General features: G+C 44.0%; 2 protein-coding genes across 4 annotated transcripts in view; both read left to right on the forward strand.

Annotated features, from left to right (window-relative positions):
- Positions 1-768: 768 nt before the first annotated feature.
- Positions 769-17275, forward strand: TSGA13 (testis specific 13). Of its 3 annotated transcripts, none has more exons than XM_054726353.1 (9): positions 769-844; positions 1742-1912; positions 2427-2534; positions 3731-3806; positions 6332-6403; positions 7344-7550; positions 14902-15041; positions 15621-15748; positions 16999-17275. In XM_054726353.1, exons 2-9 carry the CDS (start codon positions 1893-1895, stop codon positions 17166-17168), a joined length of 921 nt encoding a protein of 306 aa, XP_054582328.1. In that variant the 5' UTR covers positions 769-844; positions 1742-1892; the 3' UTR covers positions 17169-17275. The 3 variants fall into 3 exon arrangements, with proteins under 3 accessions (XP_054582328.1, XP_054582329.1, XP_054582327.1); XM_054726354.1 differs by having other exon boundaries at positions 774-1005; positions 14905-15041; XM_054726352.1 differs by having other exon boundaries at positions 775-1005.
- Positions 17276-17526: 251 nt separating this feature from the next.
- The window catches only part of COPG2 (COPI coat complex subunit gamma 2), a 184763-nt gene continuing 181858 nt past the window's right edge, over positions 17527-20431 (forward strand). Inside the window, exons 1-3 of the mRNA XM_054726471.1 lie at positions 17527-17624; positions 18815-18867; positions 19580-19660. Of these exons, the coding sequence (XP_054582446.1) occupies positions 17588-17624; positions 18815-18867; positions 19580-19660 (171 nt within the window). The 5' untranslated portion in view covers positions 17527-17587. The remainder of the gene's footprint in view (positions 17625-18814; positions 18868-19579; positions 19661-20431) is intronic.

The raw sequence follows: 20431 nt of genomic DNA on the forward strand, positions 1-20431 counted from the left end.
CACACAAAAAATGACTGTAAGCTAGAATTTTGGATTTAATTGATCTGGAAAGTCTTCTCTAAAGAGGAAAGACCTGAGTAGTAATATAAAGATAGAAAGAAGATTCAAATTCTTTGAAGTGGGTGGGAGAGTGTTTTAAGTATGGGGAGCAAGAGGAAAAAGGCTCACTATGTTTAAGGAGCAGGGTGAAAACATTGTCCAAGGTAGAGGTTTATTAAGATATGGTGAAAAGAGCCCTGGCCAGTTGAGGAATGGTTAGAGCATCAGCCTGGGACTGAAGGGTCGAGGTTCGATTCCTAGTCAAGGGCATGTACCTTAGTTGCAGGTTACCCAGAGGGCTGGAGAGATGGGGGAGGCAACCCATTGAAGTGTCTCTCTCACATCGATGCTTCTGTCTCTCTCACATTGATGCTTCTCTCTCTCTCTCTCTCTCTCTCTCTCTCTCTCTCTCTCTCTCTCTCTCTCTCTCTCCTCCCCTCCTTCCCTTGCACTCTCTAGAAATCAATAGGAAAAAAAATATCCTTAGGTGAGGATTAAAATAAAAAGAAGATATGGTGAAAAGATCAGTGTGTGTGTGTGTGTGTGTGTGTGTGTGTGTGTGTGTGTGTGTGTGTGAAAGTCAGAGGTTAGGGGAAAAAATTTGGAGCAGATTTTGTTTGTGCTTTCCATTCTCTGATTCCAACATAGAACACCTCAGCATTCTAGATTGCCTGTTCATCACAAATTCCCAGTGTCTCCTCCAGAATCAAGAAAAGAATAATTCAGATATTTTCAAAATAGAAAGTTTCCGTATCAAGGCTTCTCCCCCTCTTCCCTGAATTAAGATTTCCTGGTGTCATTTGAGGTATTGTACACCACATCTTTCCATTCTTATTTTTGACATAGTTTCTGTGATTTTTTTTCCTACCCTGAGTTACAGACAAGCAGCACAAGATTTGTGCCCTCCAATTTGATGGCTCCTATTTATTTTTGTTTTAATATAAAGATGAACTGGAAAAACTAAATGTGAGTAAAGGGTGAAAAGCTCATTAGCCTATTTCCCTCTAAGTTTCACAGTTTAGCTCAGCCTAGTCATAAACTTCAGACAATCATTTTTAGGGTTTCTGTCTAGATGATCAAACTAGATATAACCCCAAATAATCACCTTTGACCCTATCAACACTAACATAGACCTTGCCTCCAAACCCATAGACTTTATAGGAGCTTCAGTTGATAGGCCTTATCAAAGTTCTACTTAATTGTCAAGGCCCCCAAATTTGATCCCCTCCTACTAAAACAAGAAAAACAAGTAATTTCCCAGTTAGGCTACTTCACAAACCATCCTACAAGCCCAGCTCAATCTCCACATCCTTTCGGAAACATCTTCCCCCCCCCCCCCACCCCCAGGCATCACTAACCCTCTCTTTTCTCTAAATGGTGGGTTCTAAATCCTCACCTCTTTTCTTCCATTTGTAATTATCAAAATGTGGCAACTCCCTGGACAAACATGGTTGTATTGAGAGAGGATGTCTGCTCCTCCAACTCTCCTCCATTACTGACACATGGATTAATTTTATTTCAGGTCTTTATGTAGATAAATCTCACCAACATCATAGAATTGGAATGTCACCTTGATAGCATTTGGTTAACTCTCTCCATTTTTACAGATTAGAAAGTTGAAGCCCCAAGAGATGTTTCACGTCTGTTTCAGATTTAACAGTCACTTCCTCCTCCCATCAGTCTTCTCTTGTTTCTCATACAGGATCGAGAATGGGGCGGGCACACAGTGTGTGCTAAGGAAACAGTGTTTGTATTGAATCGAACCCCTACAGAACGTGGACCGTTCAGAAGCACTGAGTTTGGCGTCTGGGTGATTAATTGCTTTGGGTTGGCCCATTTAGCAGTGAACAGCAATGGACCAAAGACTTCCCAAGTGTGTAGTCTTATTTGCCCAACTAAGTTATAAATACCATATTATAGGAACTTATTTTGTAGCTGATAGCACTTCGAACAGTTCTAGCCACACAGTAAACCTTCATTAAAAATGCTTCAATTGACTCACTGTCCTCAGATAGAAAACCAGATCTTGGTCTGGATTTCATGCAGCAACTGGAGTAGCTTTGCCAAAAGAAAAGCACCAGGCTGTCCAAGTTAGACACAGCTGGGCCGAGGAAGCATTTTTCACGCAGCTCTATGCCGTAAATTGTCCTTGAAGAAAAGTATCTGGAATCCAGTGCTACCTTTTAGATACCGAGGATTTATTTTTAAAGTGGTACAATAAAAATTGTAATATATTATTATTAGGTAACTTAAGGAAATAGGACACATCAAAAGGGCACAAACTTTAAGATGTTAAGTGGGGATGAATTTATTTTGGTCTGACCACAATGTATCATCTGCTCCCCTTAAAACTATTTTTAAAAAATATGTATTTTTATTGATTTCAGAGATGAAGGGAGAGGGAGAGAGAAAGAGAGAAACATCAACGATAGGAAAGAATCAGTGACTGGGGGCTTCCTGCACACTCTACACCGGGGATCCAGCCTGCAACTCAGGTATGTGCCCTGATCTGGAATCAAACTGTGACTTCCTGGTTCATGGATCATGCTCAGCCACTGAGCCACATTGGCCTGAGGTAGAAGCAGGCCACCCTCGAATGGGATTGATCCTGGATTTGGGTTCATTTGTACCATGCTATAGTCCGTTGACCCACCAACAACATAGCTTGACTATTTCTACTTTTCTTATTTTGGTCCTTACTCTGCTAACCTCATTTTTAAAGGAGAGAGGTCTAGTTGAAGTAGTTGTAGGATCCTACTTAATTTGAACTAGATAACCCCCCAAAGGGAACTGTCTCTAAGAAGGGAACTGTCTACTTATTTTGGTTATAAACCCAATCTTACTGCTGAGCGTTTTTTACTATGTTCAGGAAGTAATGGGTTTGATAAGAATCAGTCAAGGAATCCAAAATACTTTATTACTAAAGACTGCAACTTCTAAGAAAAAAGAAAACAAACAAACAAACAAAAAATACAAAGATCACAACTTCTGCCCCTTGCCCTCTTTCCCACAAAGGCGGGTGGTATCTGTGTAAGGGAAAGAGCAGAGTATGAGAATGTTTACTATTGTTTATTATTTTCACTACCCCACTTCTAGGAAGAGAAACTTAGATATGGTTAGGAACACAAGGGAGCCCAGAACCCAAGCGTGAGCATTGAAAATGGGAATTTTATTTGTGAAGTTCCATAACTATATTCCTTCTTATGGAATCATTGGCTAATCATTGGTGCAGGCAGAACCATTTCCATGGGGAGAGGCAAGTAGGCCTTCAAAATTGAAGTAGGTCATCTTCAAGGGTATGCTGAGGGGCCAGCCACCTAAAAGAAGTTCCTTAACCAGTCTACTAGAGCACTTTCTTTAGTGGTCTGAAACCCCTATTTGAGAAGAAATTAACTCATCAGATGTCTCCAAGAGGTCCCACTTGCTTAACTCTTCAATCTGAGATTCTGTCTCTTTACCCCCTACCCCTCTACACCCTCTTCTTCCCCCTCCCACCCCCCCACCCCCCGCCCGCTGCCCTGGGACACAGGCTGGATAATGAATCCTATTCTTTACTATCCATAGGTTTTTCAGTTAGTGATCACCTCCTAAATAGGGCTCTTCTAAGTCAGGCTGCCGACTTTGTTAAGGAGATTGAAAACATGCAGAAGACCAGGCCTCTGAGCAACTGGATGTTCTGCCTCTTTTTCAGCTCCTCATATGACAAATCAAAGACTCCAGGAACTAATGCAGTTAAACCTGAGAAAGGAAATGCGGATGGTGATGAGGTAAGGAAGAGAATTAACAAATGTTCGTTTGTAATCTTTCTTTGGAGTAGCTTAGAATATTTTATAAGCTGTGTCTTATAAACTTTCTGTTGAAAAGCAAAAAAAAGGGTCAAGAGTCATATAGCAAGGTTAATTGATCCATTTTATTCGAGGTAAACAGAGACAGAGAAAAGAGAAAAGATAGGACACAACAGCAATAAATCAGGGTACAAAACCAGGGATCTTGGGGTGTGAGTGTTAAACTCTGACTTACCTAGAATTAATGGCCACTTCCTTTTAAAAAAAAAAAAAGATATATATATATATATATATATATATATATATATATATATATAATTTTTATTGATTTCAGAGAAAAAAGGAGAGAGAGAGATAGAAACATCAGTGATGAGAGGGAATCATTGATCAGCTGTCCCCTGCATGCCCTACACTGGGGATTGAGTCTGCAACCCAGGCATGTGCCCTGACCGGAAATTGAAACGTGACCTCCTGGTTCATAGGTTGATGCTCAACCATTGAGCCATGCTGGCTGGGCACATGGCCACTTCTTGCAGCAAAAGTTTGGTTGCATCTTCAGGTTTATTCTACTTAAGTGATTTTTTTCAGGCCAACTTTTATCTTATTGGCCAGAGATACTGTTATTCAACATAAAACTAAAACATATTCCAATTTGGACACTCTTGTGGGTTTTGTGAACTGCTGGAGACTAATTTGGAACAGAGATGCACTATCTCAGAAAAATTCAGGAGTGAAAACATATTTTTTAAAATTTATTTGAGAGAAAGAGAGGGAGGAAGGGAGAGAGAGAAACTTCAATTTGTTGTCCCAGTTATTAAAGCATTCATTGGTTGATTGTTGTATATGCCCTTTCTGGGGATTGAACCCATAACATCGGTGTATTGGGACAATACTCCACCAACTGAGATACCCAGCCAGGGCTAAACCATCTTGCCCAGAGACCTTCCCCACTATAATTGTTTTTTTCCCATTTATTTATTTATTATTTATTTATTTATTTATTTATTTTTTAGAGAGAGTGGAAGAAAGGGAGGGAGGGGGAGAGAGAGAAACATCGATGTGAGGGAGACATTGATTGGTTGCCTGCAACCAGGTATGTGCCCTTGACTGGGAATCAAACCCATGACCCTTCAATGCGTGGGTTGATGCTCTAAACACTGAGCAACATCAGCCAGGACTATAATTCTTTTTTTTTTTTAAACCTGTAGAAGAAAAGCCTTTACATCTTTCCCCCAGATTTTTTTTCCTAGACTTCTATATGATTCTAAATATGTATTTTATATATCATATCTATGAAGCAGGTTTTTCACAATATGCTTTTATTTCGAACAAAGGGACTTCAGTTTTCCAAAAGGTGATAAAATTAAATTATTGCATCTTTGTATTTGTCCCATATTTCACCCCACGCTCCCAAAGCAATGTATGGAGTGACTCTGCTAGACCTCCTCCCTGTCCTTCCTCAACTCCCTGGAATTGCCAACTCCTGACATTTTCTTTCAGGAGCATAATAATGGCCTGCCCTCATCCCACATCTGCCCCATTCTTACTACTTTCCACTTCTCCATTCACCTCATTGCTTTATTAACCCTTTCAAGTGCATGTTCCCTTTCTTCTGTACCCCATCTTACCAGATCACCTTCCTGGGGACATGGCAATCTTTAGGGCCCAAGTACTAGGATGATGTTCCCTCCCTTCTGTTCTGATTTCTCATTTTGCTAAGCCTGCAGGAGGTACCTCAGCTTTTTTCACTTTGGAGTGTCATCCCTTTGATTTACTCATCCTTAGGTAACCTGGGGCTAAGCTTGAGGCTGGGCAATGAGCGGGGAGAGGGGGGGGCGGTTTAGCATGGGAGACACAGGTGGCTCAGCGCTTCTACCACCAGGCACACACTCAATCTGCCAATCACCAGCCAAAACATGCACAGTGGCAGACAGAAGTCTTACCTAACACTCAGTTACTTTTGGTAACATTTTGGGGAGAATTACATGCCACAGAAACATTCAGAAATGTAAAATGTTGTTTCTCCCTTCCTCTGTGAGCCTGTCGGCTCCCGGCTCCGTGGGCAGCAATTCCCAGGGCTCCCTTCATTCACAACCTTAAGCTATCGCCCTTTGGTGACTTCCTGTTCTCCTTAAAGCGGTGAGAAGCAAGTTACATGTTGATTTTGACCTGATTCCACTCCCACAGAAGTGAAAAGGCAGAAGAAGGAGGTGTGATCCCTTGGAGTGACTTGTCCCAGTCTGAACTTTAATGCTGCCTTTGTCTACTTCACCTCCTTAACATTTCATAAAACTGGTCCCCATTTCCATGGACAAGCTTCCCAGTCAGGATGTCTCAGAACCCAGCTCTCCATGCTGTGGCCCTCATTCCAGAAACCCAGGGTGCAAAACACGAAGCACAGGGTTCCCTTTCGTTAATTGGGCGACCACATTTTAGTGAGAGTCAGGAATGGAATATTGCTTAGGACAGTGCAGCTAGAAACCACTAATTTTGATTACTGTCTCTAGATTTCTTATGCAGCTGGGCAATCGAAATTTGTTCCAGAGAACCTTCGGTATTACACAGTCCATCCAAAATTGGTAGGTGGAAAAAGCTTTCCCTCCCCTCCTCCCTCCCCGCCCCTGCTCCCACCGAGATCCCTAAGAGCAAGTCTCAGCAGTGGGGTAGAAGCTGGAGACAAAGTGAACATATGCCTCCAAATGCTGCCACCTCTGTGACTGCACAGGCTGCTGGGTCAGGGAGGCAGAGCTGCCCTAGGACGCTGGCTAGAGGCAGTTGTAGAGAAAGGCCGTGGTGAGGGAGGGGGGAGGTACTGGGAAGAAGGTGGTCCCTGTAGCTGAAATAGTCTTTTTAAGTTGAGAAAACATATTAATAATCAGAGGGTGTTTTATTCTTTCCCTCTCCCTTCCTCCCCGTCCAATCCCCCGCTTTCCCCCTATTGACAGAAAAGCAAATTTAGTGGAACTGCCTCTGCCCCCACCCACATCTTAAGTGACATGCTGTCTTTTGTGACTGCTATTCCTTTTAAAACGCTGTGCCTATTATGCATGGTAATGCAGTTGTGCCCGTGGGAAAGCGTTAGTGAGTGAGAACGTTGGTGTCACCCCCACCCTCCAAACTCCTTGACAAGGAGATTTGGTCCCTGGCAGTTTCTAGCCTCTGCCTCTCAGAGAGTTGTAGAGAAGACCAGCGAGATTTAATGTAGAAATCTCTCTGCCCTGTTGTATGGAACAGATTCTGTTCATAAGAATTAAGTCGTCTTTCTCCCTTGATTGTGGAAAGCTTTCCATGTCATTTCCTCAGCCCCTTAGTCAATGTGTGGGGAATACTCTGAGGGCAGAAAGGGCCAGTGAGATCCAGACTTCTTCTGATAAACATATTTCAGAGCAGATTTGTCCAGCCCCTGTCCTGCCTCTGTCCCTACCCCACAGAGGCAGAAGATTAGCCAAAGGATTTATTAACCTTCTCTTGATGTAATCTCTTTGTCTCTCTGAAAACCTTTCTGTCTGTCTGCCTCAGAGCCGGTATTATGAGCCTTTGAAGCCCACCAAACTGCAGAAATTTGTGGCTCGAAACAGGAAAATGTTAAGCTTCATGCTCAAAGTCGCAGAGTATGATCAAGATAAGACCATACTTATAATGACCAATAACCCACTCCCCTCTCCTATGGAGCAACAAGGAAAGGACACCGAACCACATTTCTTTTCCAAGGAGTTACTGGTCAAGGTAATGGCACCTGGAGAAGTTTCCTGGCACCCTAAGTAAGGACCCTGGAGAATTAGGCATGAGCTTGAAGAAGGAAGCTAACTTAACATGGTATTCAGGAGCCAACCTCTTCCCTCTAATTCAGTGGTTCTCAACCTTTCTAATGCCGCAACCCTTTAATACAGTTCCTCATGTTGTGGTGACCCCCAACCATAAAATTATTTTCGTTGCTACTTCATAACTGTAATTTTGCTACTGTTATGAATTGTAATGTAAATAACTGTGTTTTCCGATGGTATTAGGCGACCCTGCTAGCGGTTCTCAACCTGTGGGTCGCGACACACAGGTTGAGAACCACTGCTGTAGTGCCTAAGACCATCGGAAAACACAGATATTTACATTACAATTCATAACAGTAGCAAAATTACAGTTATGAAGTAGCAACGAAAATAATTTTATGGTTGGGGGTCACCACAACATGAGGAACTGTATTAAAGGGTCGTGGCATTAGAAAAGTTGAGAAACACTGCTCTAATTCTTTGCCATGTGCTTCACCAAACAGAATCTGTAGAGCCTGGAAATACTGAGAGAAAGAGTTGGACAAATTTGGGTCATGAAACTTCATTGCACAGAGAAAGGAGAGTCTTAATTTGAAATTGTTTCTCCTTAGCCAAAGATATTTAGTTTGTAGTTAACAAGGTATAAATTAGCCATTGGTTTTCTAGTTGAATATAAAATAATAAAGGATAAACTGAAAAATGAAGACTAAGGAAAAGGAATGAATACCTAAATGGGAAAGGAGTAAAGGGTTATACTTTATACCTGTTGCTTTTGGGTGTCAGGAGAAGGGAAGAGGAACAGAGCAGGGAATTCACTATCACAGTATCCAGACACTTGGGACTCTGTTATATACTAAAAAGTTCAAATCCAATTTAGTAACCAATCAGTGAACATACACTAATCTAAGAATTAAAATATAAAGATGATTACTAGTATATGGCAGTTTCTATCTTGAAGGAACTTGGAGTCTAACAGGAGAGACAGATCAATAAATGAGTAATTATAATATACCAAGATATCCTATATAATAAAGAGGCAATATGCAAATTGACCATCACTCCAACACACAAGATGGCCACCCCCATGTGGTCAAAGATGGCTGCCCCCATGTGGACACAAGATGGCCGCCACAAGATGGCCAGCAGGGGAGGGCAGTTGTGAGCAATCAGGCCAGCAGGGGAGGGCAGTTAGCGGTGACCAGGCCGGCAGAGGAGGGCAGTTGTGGGAGACCAGGCCTGCAAGGGAGGACAGTTGGGGGGGACCAGGCCTGCAGGGGAGGGCAGTTAGGGGTGACCAGGTTGGCAGGGGCGGGCAGTTGGAAGGGACCAGGCCTTCAGGGGAGGGCAGTTGGGGGGGACCAGGCCTGCAGGGGAGGACAATTGGGGGGGATCAGGCCTGCAGGGGAGGGCAGTTAGGGATGACTGGGATGGCAGGGGAGGGCAGTTGTGGGGGACCAGGCCGGCAGGGGAGGGCAGTTGTGGGGGACCAGGCCTGCAGGGGAGGACAGTTAGGGGTGACCAGGCCAGCAGGGGAGGGCAGTTATGGGCAATCGAGCGGGCAGGGGAGCAGTTAGGCGTCGATCAGGCTGGCAGGGGAGTGGATAGGGGGTGATCAGGCTGGCAGGCAAAAGCGGTTAGGGACAATCAGGCAGGCAGGCAGGCAGGCAAGCAGTTGGGAGCCAGCAGTCCTGGATTGTGAGAGGGATGTCCAACTGCCTGTTTAAGTCCGATTAGGCCTCTAGTATGAATCATAAAAGAATATACAAGCCCTAACTGGTTTGGCTCCGTGGATAGAGCGTCAGCCTGCAGACTGAAGGATCCCAGGTTCAATTCCAGTCAAGGGCATGTACCTTGGTTACGGGCACATCCCCAGTAGGGGGTGTGCAGGAGGTGGTTGATAGATGTTTCTCTCTCATCGGTGTTTCTAACTCTATCTCTCTCCCTTCCTCTCTGTAAAAAATCAATAAAATATATTTTAAAAAAGAATATACAAGATACAGAACGCATAGTAGTTCTGTTGAGGGAAAAGGGGTAATCAGAGAGGCTTTACAGAAGAGATGACCCCTGACAACGAGTAGGAGAATATTCCAATCAGAGGGAAGGGCAAAGCCATGGAGACATGAGCAAGTGAGGCACATTTAGAGAGTTATAAGAGAGTAAATGGCAGGTGATAAAAGGATATAATCAAATATCCCCCCTTTTTTTTGAGGTTGGGAGAAAGAGACAAAAATCAGAAAGATTAGTTATGATGTTACTACAATCATCAAGGTAAGAGATGCTGAGGAATTGGAACTAAATGAACAGCAGAGGAAGTGAAGAATATCTGTTTAAGGAATCCGGATATAAAAAAGATCTTGATAGCCCTGGCTAGGTAGCTCAGTTGGTTAGTGTCCCGATATGCCAAGGTTGTGGGTTCAGTCCCATGTCAGGGCACATGCAAGAAGCAACCAATGAATGCAACAAATCAATGTCTTCCTTTCTCTAAAATCCTATCTAATAAAAAGGGACTATGCTAATTTACCCTTACACCATTGCAAAGATGGCAGTGCCCACAGCCAATAAGGAGGGAATATGCTAATTGACTGCCCCACTCTCAAAGATGGTGGTGCCCACAGCCAATAAGGAGGGAATATGCTAATTGACTGCCATGCCCTCAAAGATGGTGGCACCCACAGCCACAAGATGGCGGCACCCAGTCCCCTCAGCCCTGTGGGGTGGCAGGCATGCGGCAAGGCCGGGTCCGCCACCAGGCAGTCCCAGTTGCTCTGTGCACCTGCCTCCAGAGTCTCCCAGTCCCTTCTACCCCCCAGCCACACAGGGCCGGCCTGAGGCACAGGCAAGCCTCGGATGGCGGTTGCCCAGCCACTCAGGGCCACCCGAGGCTCAGGTAACCAGGGTCGAATGAGGCTTGTGCTGCCGGCAGTGGCAGCAGCAGAGGTGTGATGGGGCATCGCCTTTCCCTGATCGCCGGGTCGCCTCCTGCCCCTGAGGGCTCCTGGACTGTGAGAAGGGGCAGGCCCAGGCTGAGGAACCCCTCCTCCTGTGCATGAATTTTCATGCACCAGGCCTCTAGTCAATTAATAAAAACAAACCTTTATAGTCTTGAGAGAGGGCCTAATATAACAAGAAGAAATTAAATGAAATAAATGAAAGTACAAACAAAAGAATATAGTTATAACAGAAATTTGAAGCTGGGAGTGGAATTACCCAAAACAGATTCTTATAATAGAGTGTAGTGAATTTGGAATTAGTATTTCCTTAGTTGCTACATGAATGGCAGTGAGAGATTTCTTTTCAAATAGAAGATAAAATACTAGTATCCAAAGTTATATGCGGACAAAGGAGTTAATTAACATCTTGCCTATGGTGTCTCTTGCTATTTTTAAAATTTTTTTATTTATTTATTTATTTACTTATTTTTAAATTACCAGGAATCAAACCCACCACCTTTCAACCAAATGAGCCACACATGTCTATACTCATAGCCCCTTCTCAGCAAAATGAAACTACCACAGTTCATGAAGGAAAGGATGCCCTAATAGGTCTTATTTTTTAAAAATATATATTTTATTGATTATTTTACAGAGAAGAAGGAAGAGGGATAGCGTTAGAAACATCAATGAGAAAGCAACATCGATCAGCTGCCTCCTGCACACTCCCTACTGGGTATGTGCCCGCAACCAAGGTACATGGCCTTGACTGGAATCGAACCTGGGACCCTTGAGTCTGCAGGCTGACGCTCTATCCACAGAGCCAAACCGGTTAGGGCTTATTTTGTATAACTAGACTTGGTCCTCTACTCCTAGCTAGGAACAGAAAAGCACACCAGACCCAGGAAAGCAAAATAGGTTGGTTAGTGACCTGTGGTGGTCACCACCAAAACAAAATCAACCAAAAATGAAACCAACCAACTTACCAACAACCCAAATCCCTCAGTTAATCAGATTCTTGTTTACAGGCATCTGAACTAGAAAAGGAAAATATTGAGGTAGTGGGAATGAAAGCTGAAAGGACACAGAGAAGCAATAAAGAAGATAGTCTAGCCCAGCCAGCATGGCCCAGTGGTTGAGTGTTGACCTACGAACCACGAGATCACAGTTCGATTCCATTCCCAGTCAGGGCACATGCCTGGGTTGCAGGCTCAATCCTCAGTGGGGAACATGCAGGAGGCAACCAGTCAATGATCCTCTCTCATCATTGATGTTTCTCTCTCTTTCTCTCCCTCTCCCTTCTCTCTGAAATCAATTTTAAAAAAATTAAAGCCCTAGCTGGTTTGGCTCAGTGGATAGAGTGCCAGCCTGTGGACTGAAGGGTCCTGGGTTTGATTCTGGTCAAGGGCACATGCCCAGGTTGCAGGCTTGATCTCCAGTAGGGGTCATGCAGGAGGCAGCCGATCAATGATTCTCTTTCATCATTGATGTTTCTCTTTCCCTCTCCCTTCCTCTCTGAAATCAATAAAAATGTATTTTAAACAGTTAAAAAATAAAGAAGATAGTATAGAGACAATAAGACTAGAATAGGGGCAGGTTGAAATAATAGGGGAATATAAATGAACTAGAGGCCTGGTGCACAAAATTGGTGCATGGGTAGGGTCCCTAGGCCTAGCCAGCTATCAGGGCTGATCAGGGCCTTCCAGCTGCTGGCTGGGGCCTTCCTTCCCTGGCTGCCAGCTGCCAGCTGGGACCTTCCTTCATTCTGTGCCGCCCCTGGTGGTCAGCGCACATCATAGCAAGCGATTGAACTCTTGGTCTCCCGGTTGAACTCCCAAGGGGATAATTTGCATACAAGGCTTCTATATAGACAGATAAGCAGAAGCTATAGATAGAAAAAAGGTATACAGGGTAAGGTAAGGAGTGAATAGAGAGGAGGAAGCAGTCAGGAAGAAGTAGGAGAGACATTAACGATATGATGTAGAATCAAGATATATAAACTCATGCAGTGGTGGTACTTAACTAGTGCTATCTTGGATTTGAAATAATTTTTTCATTCCTGTTTTTCTGCTATGAGATCTAACTCTGTTCAGGTTCTGCTCTTTTTGTGGCCAAATTGTTAGCTATGTCCTACTTCCTAGGCACATGTGCTCTTACAATAAAACTCCTATTAGACAAGGTAACTTTGATGGATGGATGCCTGTTCCTCAAAACTGGAGATGCTTATTGAGAACTAGAGGCCTGGTGCATGAAATTTGTGCATAGATGTGGTCCCTAGACCTGGCTGGCAATCAACACCTGAGTGTCTGGCATGGAAGGGCAGGTCCCAGCTGACCTCTGGGCTCTGGGCAGCACCTGGGCCCCTGGGTGTCCCCCTCTGCCTGAGTCATCAGGCCCCTGCCCAGCTCTCTCAGTGCCCTGCCCCCTGCCGCCACCATTGATTGTTGTCTGCAGGGCGATCGGCAGGACAATCAGGCCCCTGCCCAGCTCCCTCAGCACCTGGGAGCTGGGAAGTGGCCCAGCCCCCAACACCACTGCTGGTCACTGTCTGCGGGATGATGGGCAGGGCGATCAGGCTCTGCTTGCACCCACCTTGGCCTGGCGCCGCCCGCTCACCTGCTCCACCATCCTGCCAGCCCTGATGGTCCCGCTCTCATCGGGGCCCATCAGGGCCGGTAGCACCTCCACTGCTGCCCACTGCCAGCGCCACGTCGCTGACACCTGCCATGCTCTGGGCTGCCCCCTGATGGTCAGCGCATGTCATAGAGAGTGATCAAACTCCCGGTTGAACTCCCGGTTAAGGGGACAATTTGTGTATTAGGCTTTTATTATATAGGATGAGTACAGAATTAAAAGGACATGTTCAGCAGCAAATATTTTTTAAAAAGTCTTTAAAATTCTAAAAGAAAAAGCTCAATATATATCAATTAAGTAGTTTGGTCATTCATTTATTTTTTCATTCATTCAACAAATATTTGTTGAGCACCTACTATGTGCCAAGCACTGTTATGGGTAATAGGGATATATCAGTGACTAAAGCAAAGTTCATCCAAATGAAATTTAATTCTAGTGAGGTAGACAGACAGATCATAAGCAATCATACAGTTAATATAAACATGTGATAAATGCCAAGACAAAGGAATTGAGCATGATGGGTTTGAGTCGTGATTTTAGATAGTGTAGTTTAGATAATAATTTGAATAGTAGGTTCTTAGAAGAGTTGATGACATCTGACACTTTATTGGGGTGATGGGATATGTCTTGCAATTGTGACATCTCACATATTGTTTTCATTTCAGATGGCTGCACATTGGGAAGAATATAAATTTTAACTTTCCCAAATGAGTTATAATGAGATAAATCAGGAGAATAGGAACCCCAAGCCATGTCATATAAAGAAAAATTCAAAATATTGGCAATGTTGAGCCTAGAAGAGACAGAGAGATAGCTTAGGAGAAACTTGATGGATTTCTCCAAATTCTTTAAGAACTCTGTGGAAGAGACACTGGATTTGTTCTATTTGAACTATAAGTTAGAAGTTATAGCTATCAGCTGATCAAAGATGAAACAGGTTGTGTTTTTAAAAAATATATTTTTATTGATTTCAGAGAGGAAGGGAGAGGGGGAGAGAGATAGAAACATCAGTGATTAGAAAGAATCATTGAATGGCTGCCTCCTGCATGCCTCCTACTGGGGATCAAGCCCACAATCTAGACATGTGCCCTGACCAGGAATCAAACCATGACCTCCTGGATCCTAGGTCGATGCTCAACCACTGAGCCACACTGGTGGGCTAGGTTGGTGTTTTAGGTATAGGAAGATTGACCACTTGATAGAGATATTGTGTAGGTGAAATGAGTATCAGATAAATGGTTAGACTAGATGACTTTTACTATCCTTTCTGAAAGTCTTTGACTCTGTAACCTTTACAAAGTGGCATTATTACATCACAAAACATTTCATTCGGTGGCCTCTTCACTTCAGAAAATAGAATGTGAATGAGGTAGCCATCTCTGAGAAAGGAAGGTAGAGTCCTATGGATTTCCCCCCACCTTATTATCAAATGTTTGATTTACTAAGCAATTCACTAATTGAATCCTTCTCAAAACCGGGTAAATTCTTCCACCACGCTCTTCAAAGAGCCAGGGGGCAAGTTCAATCAAGTACTAAGGAAGCTGGCAAAGCTGTGGACAAGTCATCTGGCAAGGAAACAAACATGGGTTAGCCCACTCGGAACTGCTTCCTCTTTTTTTGGTTTCTGAGTGCCTGCTTCCTTCTCTGACAGGTTTGGTCCAACCGTGTTGGGGATTGGAACTTAGTCCAAGAACTTTAAGTCCCAAGGCCCATGGTTGACTCCCTTACTTACTCTTCTTTCCTCTGCAGCAGGAAAGTGATCAGCTCAAACCCACTGAGACCTACCTACCCCCATTGGCTCAGAAAAAAAGGTTAAGGCCTAAGCTGAAACCAGTCTTCCCTGTGACACGGTTGAAGGATGCCAAATCCAAGCAAGAACAACTGTTTAGGTGAAGTCCTGGCTGCTCTTGTTCTTTTTCTTTCCCATCATTACCTTATTCATGTTACCATCTCCTTTCAACACGATTTAATACTTTCTGCTTGTTAGGGTATAGAAAGGTACAACTGTAGATTCATAACACACAATCCCCAATATCTTTTACACCCTAAGGAAAGAGAAACTCCTTCAAAGCTAAGGTTTTTCACTAAGAAGGATTTTCAAGAGAGAAGAAAAAAATATTCAAAGATCTATGATTTGAGGAAACAGAAAAAAATCCCCCCCCCCCCCCCCCCCCACCCAGGGCATGATAAGGGCTATAGCATAGGAACAATGTGCTATGAGATTTTATTTGAAACTTGTTCTACGAGCAGCCTATATCCAGTTTGGAGAGGAGAGAGGAGATTCTGAACTTCCTTAACAGGTTTATAGGCTAGGTTCTAGAAACATCCGTCTTACTGAACAATATTCCCGCTCTGTACTAATGAACACCTATCCTCGCCTTCTCTCCTCCCCTGGAATCTGAGAGTGTAGTGACTGGTTCCACTAACACCCAACCCTAGGATTTACTAAGTGAGCTTTCTTTGTTAAGGTTTTCCACCAAGAATGATTTCAAGAGTGAAGGGAAGTATTCAACAGTCTGCACTTTGAGGAAGCAGCAAAATATGTTCCCTCAGCTCACCTTTGCTCAAGTCTCTCAAGGAGATATGAAGAAAGATGGTAAGCTTCTCTCGTTCCAAGCTGTGGCTTACAGGACTGAGATGTGGGCAGGTGGGGCAACCTTAAGGGCAAGTCGAGATCTCTCATGGAGGTTCTGGAGACTATTTTTCCTTGTAGCTCAGAAGCTAAGAACTGATAGAGGCTCAAGTGGTGCTAGGTTTTGAATTCTGCTTAAATCTTCAATTTTCAAGACTCCATAGCACAGTGCTTCCCAACCACTGCATCACCTACCACTTTAAAAGTTCTGGTATATACGTTATTTGCCCTATTATTTATTTAACGATTTTGTTCTTGTCCTAATTAATACCATATCATTAACATGGGTTTGATATACTAATTACATGGTGTTTTTTTTTTGCCCTGACATTTAATCAAATTCATAATAATTAGAATTTGAAATGTTTATGTATCACCTAAAACGACCCAGTAGTATGAATATATCACACTTGAGAAAAACAGTTCTAGAAGGGCCAAAGGATAAGTCAGTCTGTCAGTCTCACAGTCTCAGAGGTCCAGGAGTGTCTTCCGGAATGAGGCAGGGCATGGGGTGGGAGGGGTTTGACATAAGGTTGCATAGAATGGAGGAGGGTGTAAGGAGAATGCTCCTTACAAGTTATCATTCATTTAACCTTTTGCACTCGGATGTCGAGTGTGACTTGACACAGTTAGCATTAGAATAAAGGAATCGAGAAAAAAGCAAGCGAGTGCAAAGGGTTAAGAACGTTCATGGGGCAACTAGTAAGTGTTAAACACTTAATTAAGCACCAATAATAGCACATTCGATGTATGAGATAGAGGGGCCAACTCATGAAGGCCCTGGGTTATATATGATTAAGGGCTTGGGTTTTCTCCACTAGGCAGTTGGGACCCATTGAAGAATTTCAGAGCACTCAATAGATCTTTGAGACTCAAAGCCAACACACTTAGGGAAAAGGCTAAGGAGGTATAAGAATATACAAGTGACTGTACCTTAACTTAGTAAGAGTTACATGGGTAACAGTGTGGTTGTGGATGGCATCATTTGAGAGGGGCGAGGTTAAACAGGGAAGACTCTAAACTGGCAGTGTTTTAAACTGGGTTTTGAGGCCGGTAAGGAATCCAGAATTATAAACAAGGTTGGGAATGGTAGTCCGTGCTCTTACTAAGAGTCAAGACCACTTTACTGGCCCCTCCAAGTGCGTCCATTTCATGCCTCCTGTTGGACCCTCTGGAAATCGGCATTCACCAAGGTACCCTGTGTTTTGTTGCAGTCTCCAAGGAGTCAGAAAGTGACATGCTGCCTAGGAAGGTGTATTGGGAACCACTAACCCTTGCATCGCTCCTGGAACTGAAGCCCACTAAAACCGCGCCTGGGGAGAGTGCCTTCCGCAATGGAAGGGTCAAGCAGTGGTTTCTAAACAACACCGTTGTCACTAAGTAAAAATAAACCCTTCAGGCCTCCCGCCTCGGTCTCCACGGACTGAGAGGCCAGCAGAAGACGCTTTCCAGGGCATGTCAACCAAATAAAACCACATTCGCCCACTGTGAGCACGGGCTGCCAAGTCGCTGGCAAGGTGGGCCGTGCGGTTCCGACCCATCGCAGCAGCGACCACCACGCGGCCGGGGACCCGGCGCCTGGCCCCGCCCCCCGAAGGCTGGGGGAACACAAGAGGGCGTGGCCGCGGCCCCAGGGGACCCGAGCGGTCGCGACAGCCGGGGAGGGCGGGCCTTCTCCCCGAGTGACGCGACGGCGGCCCAACCCGCGCCAGAGCGCGGGGCCCGCCTTCCTGCAGCCTCTTCCGCTCGGCTGCGGCGCCTGGGAAGGTTGCGGTGGGTCTGGGCGCTGGGAAGTCGTCCAAGATGCTTAAAAAATTCGACAAGAAGGACGAGGAGTCTGGTACGCGCTGGGCTTCTGACGCCCACCCTCCGCCGCGGGGGGTCCCTTCCCCCCGCCCGCCGCACCTGCTCTGGGGACTGCAGCCCGGGGGCGTGGGCGCCGGTGTGCCGGGGGCCGTTCCAGCGGGGCCGGCCCCTAGCCCCTCCCCCGGCGCCGGACCCTCCCCCAGCCCGGTCGCGCAGGCGCCCCCGCGCCGCACCAGCCTGCTCGGCGGCCCCGCCCACGCCCCCTCCCCTCCGCCCCCGCCCACGCCCCCTCCCCTCCGCCCCCGCCCCCGCCCCCTCCCCTCCTCTGGGCGCCGCTCCTCGCAGCCGGCTCCGCCCCGCTCGCCTAGGGTGGGCTGCTCGCCGAGGCGGCGGGCGCCGGGGAGGTGGCGGAGGGAGGGGATGCGTGTGCAAGAGTGAGAGGCGAGGGGTGCTCGTAGTGCGAGGCCCAGAGCGAGTCTCAGATCCACCGGACGTGTGTGTGTGTGTGTGTGTGTGTGTGTGTGTGTGTGTGTGTGTGTGTGTGAACTTGGAGGTGCCTTGTGCCTGACCGTCTTCCTGGGGATCTGTACACTGTCTGCTTCCCAGAGGTCATACCCGGCTCATGGTACAGAGATCTTCCAATGCGCCCCAAAGTGAGTTGGCCCTGACACCGTGGCCCAGAGCAGAAGAGGAAGATGCTAAGCCACCTTGCAAACAAACAGAACAAAACTCAGTGTTTGATAGCTGCTCTCATGAAGCGTGGTAGAAGGTCGGGTTAGTAAAACCTCCATGGCCCCTTCCACCTTTAGGTTTATATGATGATCTGCTAACCTCTTCTGCCTCACAGTAAATGTTAGAAACACACAAAATCGTGCTCGCCTTTAGGGAACTCCAAAGGGCCCTAACCGTGATCTCATTAATCTTGGTCCTGTGGACATGACAGATACTTGTAATATTCATATAAAAAAAGAGGACAGGGCAAAGAAGTCACTCATTTGGGCAGGGTTCCTGCAGAAGTACAAGATCTTACAAGAAAGCAATGACAGACGTAGTTTCAGAATAAAAATGATTATGTTTAGTTTATATGCATATTAGTAATGATTATCTCTGTGATATCCAAGTGGTCGCTTCACTTAGGTTGAGAGATCCCAAACATTCAGTAGCCTGCAGAAAATAAGTTTGTGTAGGACAGCTATTAAAGATATGTTTTGTTTTATACTATAGGTAGTGGCTCCAATCCTTTTCGGCATCTGGAGAAGAGTACTGTCTTACAGGAGGTATGGCTTGGAAGTATATTGTGTTCTTTTCCATTCCATTTTAGAATGGTGGGCAGAGAGCCCCTGGAATGCTGAGATCTGAAATAAGAATTAAGGAATATATCTGAGTTCAGAGAATATAGACTTAAGGGAAAAGGAAAAGGGTTTGCTTGTCAGAGGAGAGAGAAATGCACAAACATTTAGACTGTGCTACATGTTGAAAATTATTTAATCCTCATGGAGGATGTGTCTAGTGATTTTTAGAGAGAAAGAGAGAGAGAGAAACATCGATCGATTGCCTCCTGTACAGGCCCCACTGGGAATCGAAACCACAACTTTTTGGTGTACACACCAAAACTTAAGCCACCTGGCCAGGGCCACATGTTGAGAATTTTAAATATAATGCCAGAAGAGGTGTTTAGTGCAGGGTTATTGAAGGAAGTTATAGATATTAAACTCATTATATTCAAGTGATATCAATAAATATTGTGATTCTTTACAGAGCTTACAAAGTTGAAGCAGAATATCTAAGGGAAAGACAGTATAAAACGGAAAATCAAGGTCACATTTAATAAGTTATATATCATTATAAATGGAAAACTATAGGTAGTTAACATTATTTGTATATTGTTATTAAAGTACATAATAGTCTTTATTTTATTAAGGTTGATTTTCTGTAATCTGAGATAGAAAAAATAGAATATGTATATAACAGTGATTTTTTTGTTTCTAGGCTCGTCTATTCAATGAAACACCCATCAACCCAAGAAGATGTTTGCATATTCTTACAAAGATTATCTACTTACTGAACCAGGTAAATTATTTTAATTTTCTCCAGTTAAATTATTTTAATTTTCTTCAGATTCGTGGCCTGGAATAGAAATACATAATACGTAGTAAAGTAGTTTTCTGGTAAGTATAATTATTTTTTTTAAATTCAATTATTTAAAAAATGAACAATATTTGATTAATAGAATAATATGTAAAACTTCTTGAGACAAGGACTGTGACATATACTAGTACTTTTATACATGAAGTACTAAATCAGCTAAGCACATAGTAGATTCTCAACATTGATTTGAATTTAACAAGTATTAGTTAATGTTAAAACATGTTGTTTAGAATTGTTCAGAGGTTTTTATGTTCCTCAAAAAACATAGTGCAGAACCTTAGACATATTCTAAATTGATATTTTATCCTTTTTGGGGTCTGGGTCGGTATATAGTGATGTTTTAAAGCTTTGCTTTTAATATTCAAATTTTATATTTATTATCCCTACTCCACCATTACAACAATATGATTCTTCCTTAATGTCCTTTTCTATAAATGGGGATTATGATAATATCTGTTTTATGAAGTTGTAGTGATTAACTGAGATAATAAATATAAAGCATTGAGAATAGTCCTGAATACATAGTAAGCATTCAGGAATAGTTTTCATTCCGTCATTCAGCAAATGTTTATTACTAATCTGCTGTCCTATGCACTGTTTTAGACACTGGGATATAACCGACAAAACCAACAAAATATTTGCCCTAAATGAAATAGCGTCTATTTGCCATTATTATTACTAATTTAAATTTTT

Source organism: Eptesicus fuscus, chromosome 14 (assembly GCF_027574615.1).
Source record: "Eptesicus fuscus isolate TK198812 chromosome 14, DD_ASM_mEF_20220401, whole genome shotgun sequence".
NCBI lineage: Eukaryota > Metazoa > Chordata > Mammalia > Chiroptera > Vespertilionidae > Eptesicus > Eptesicus fuscus.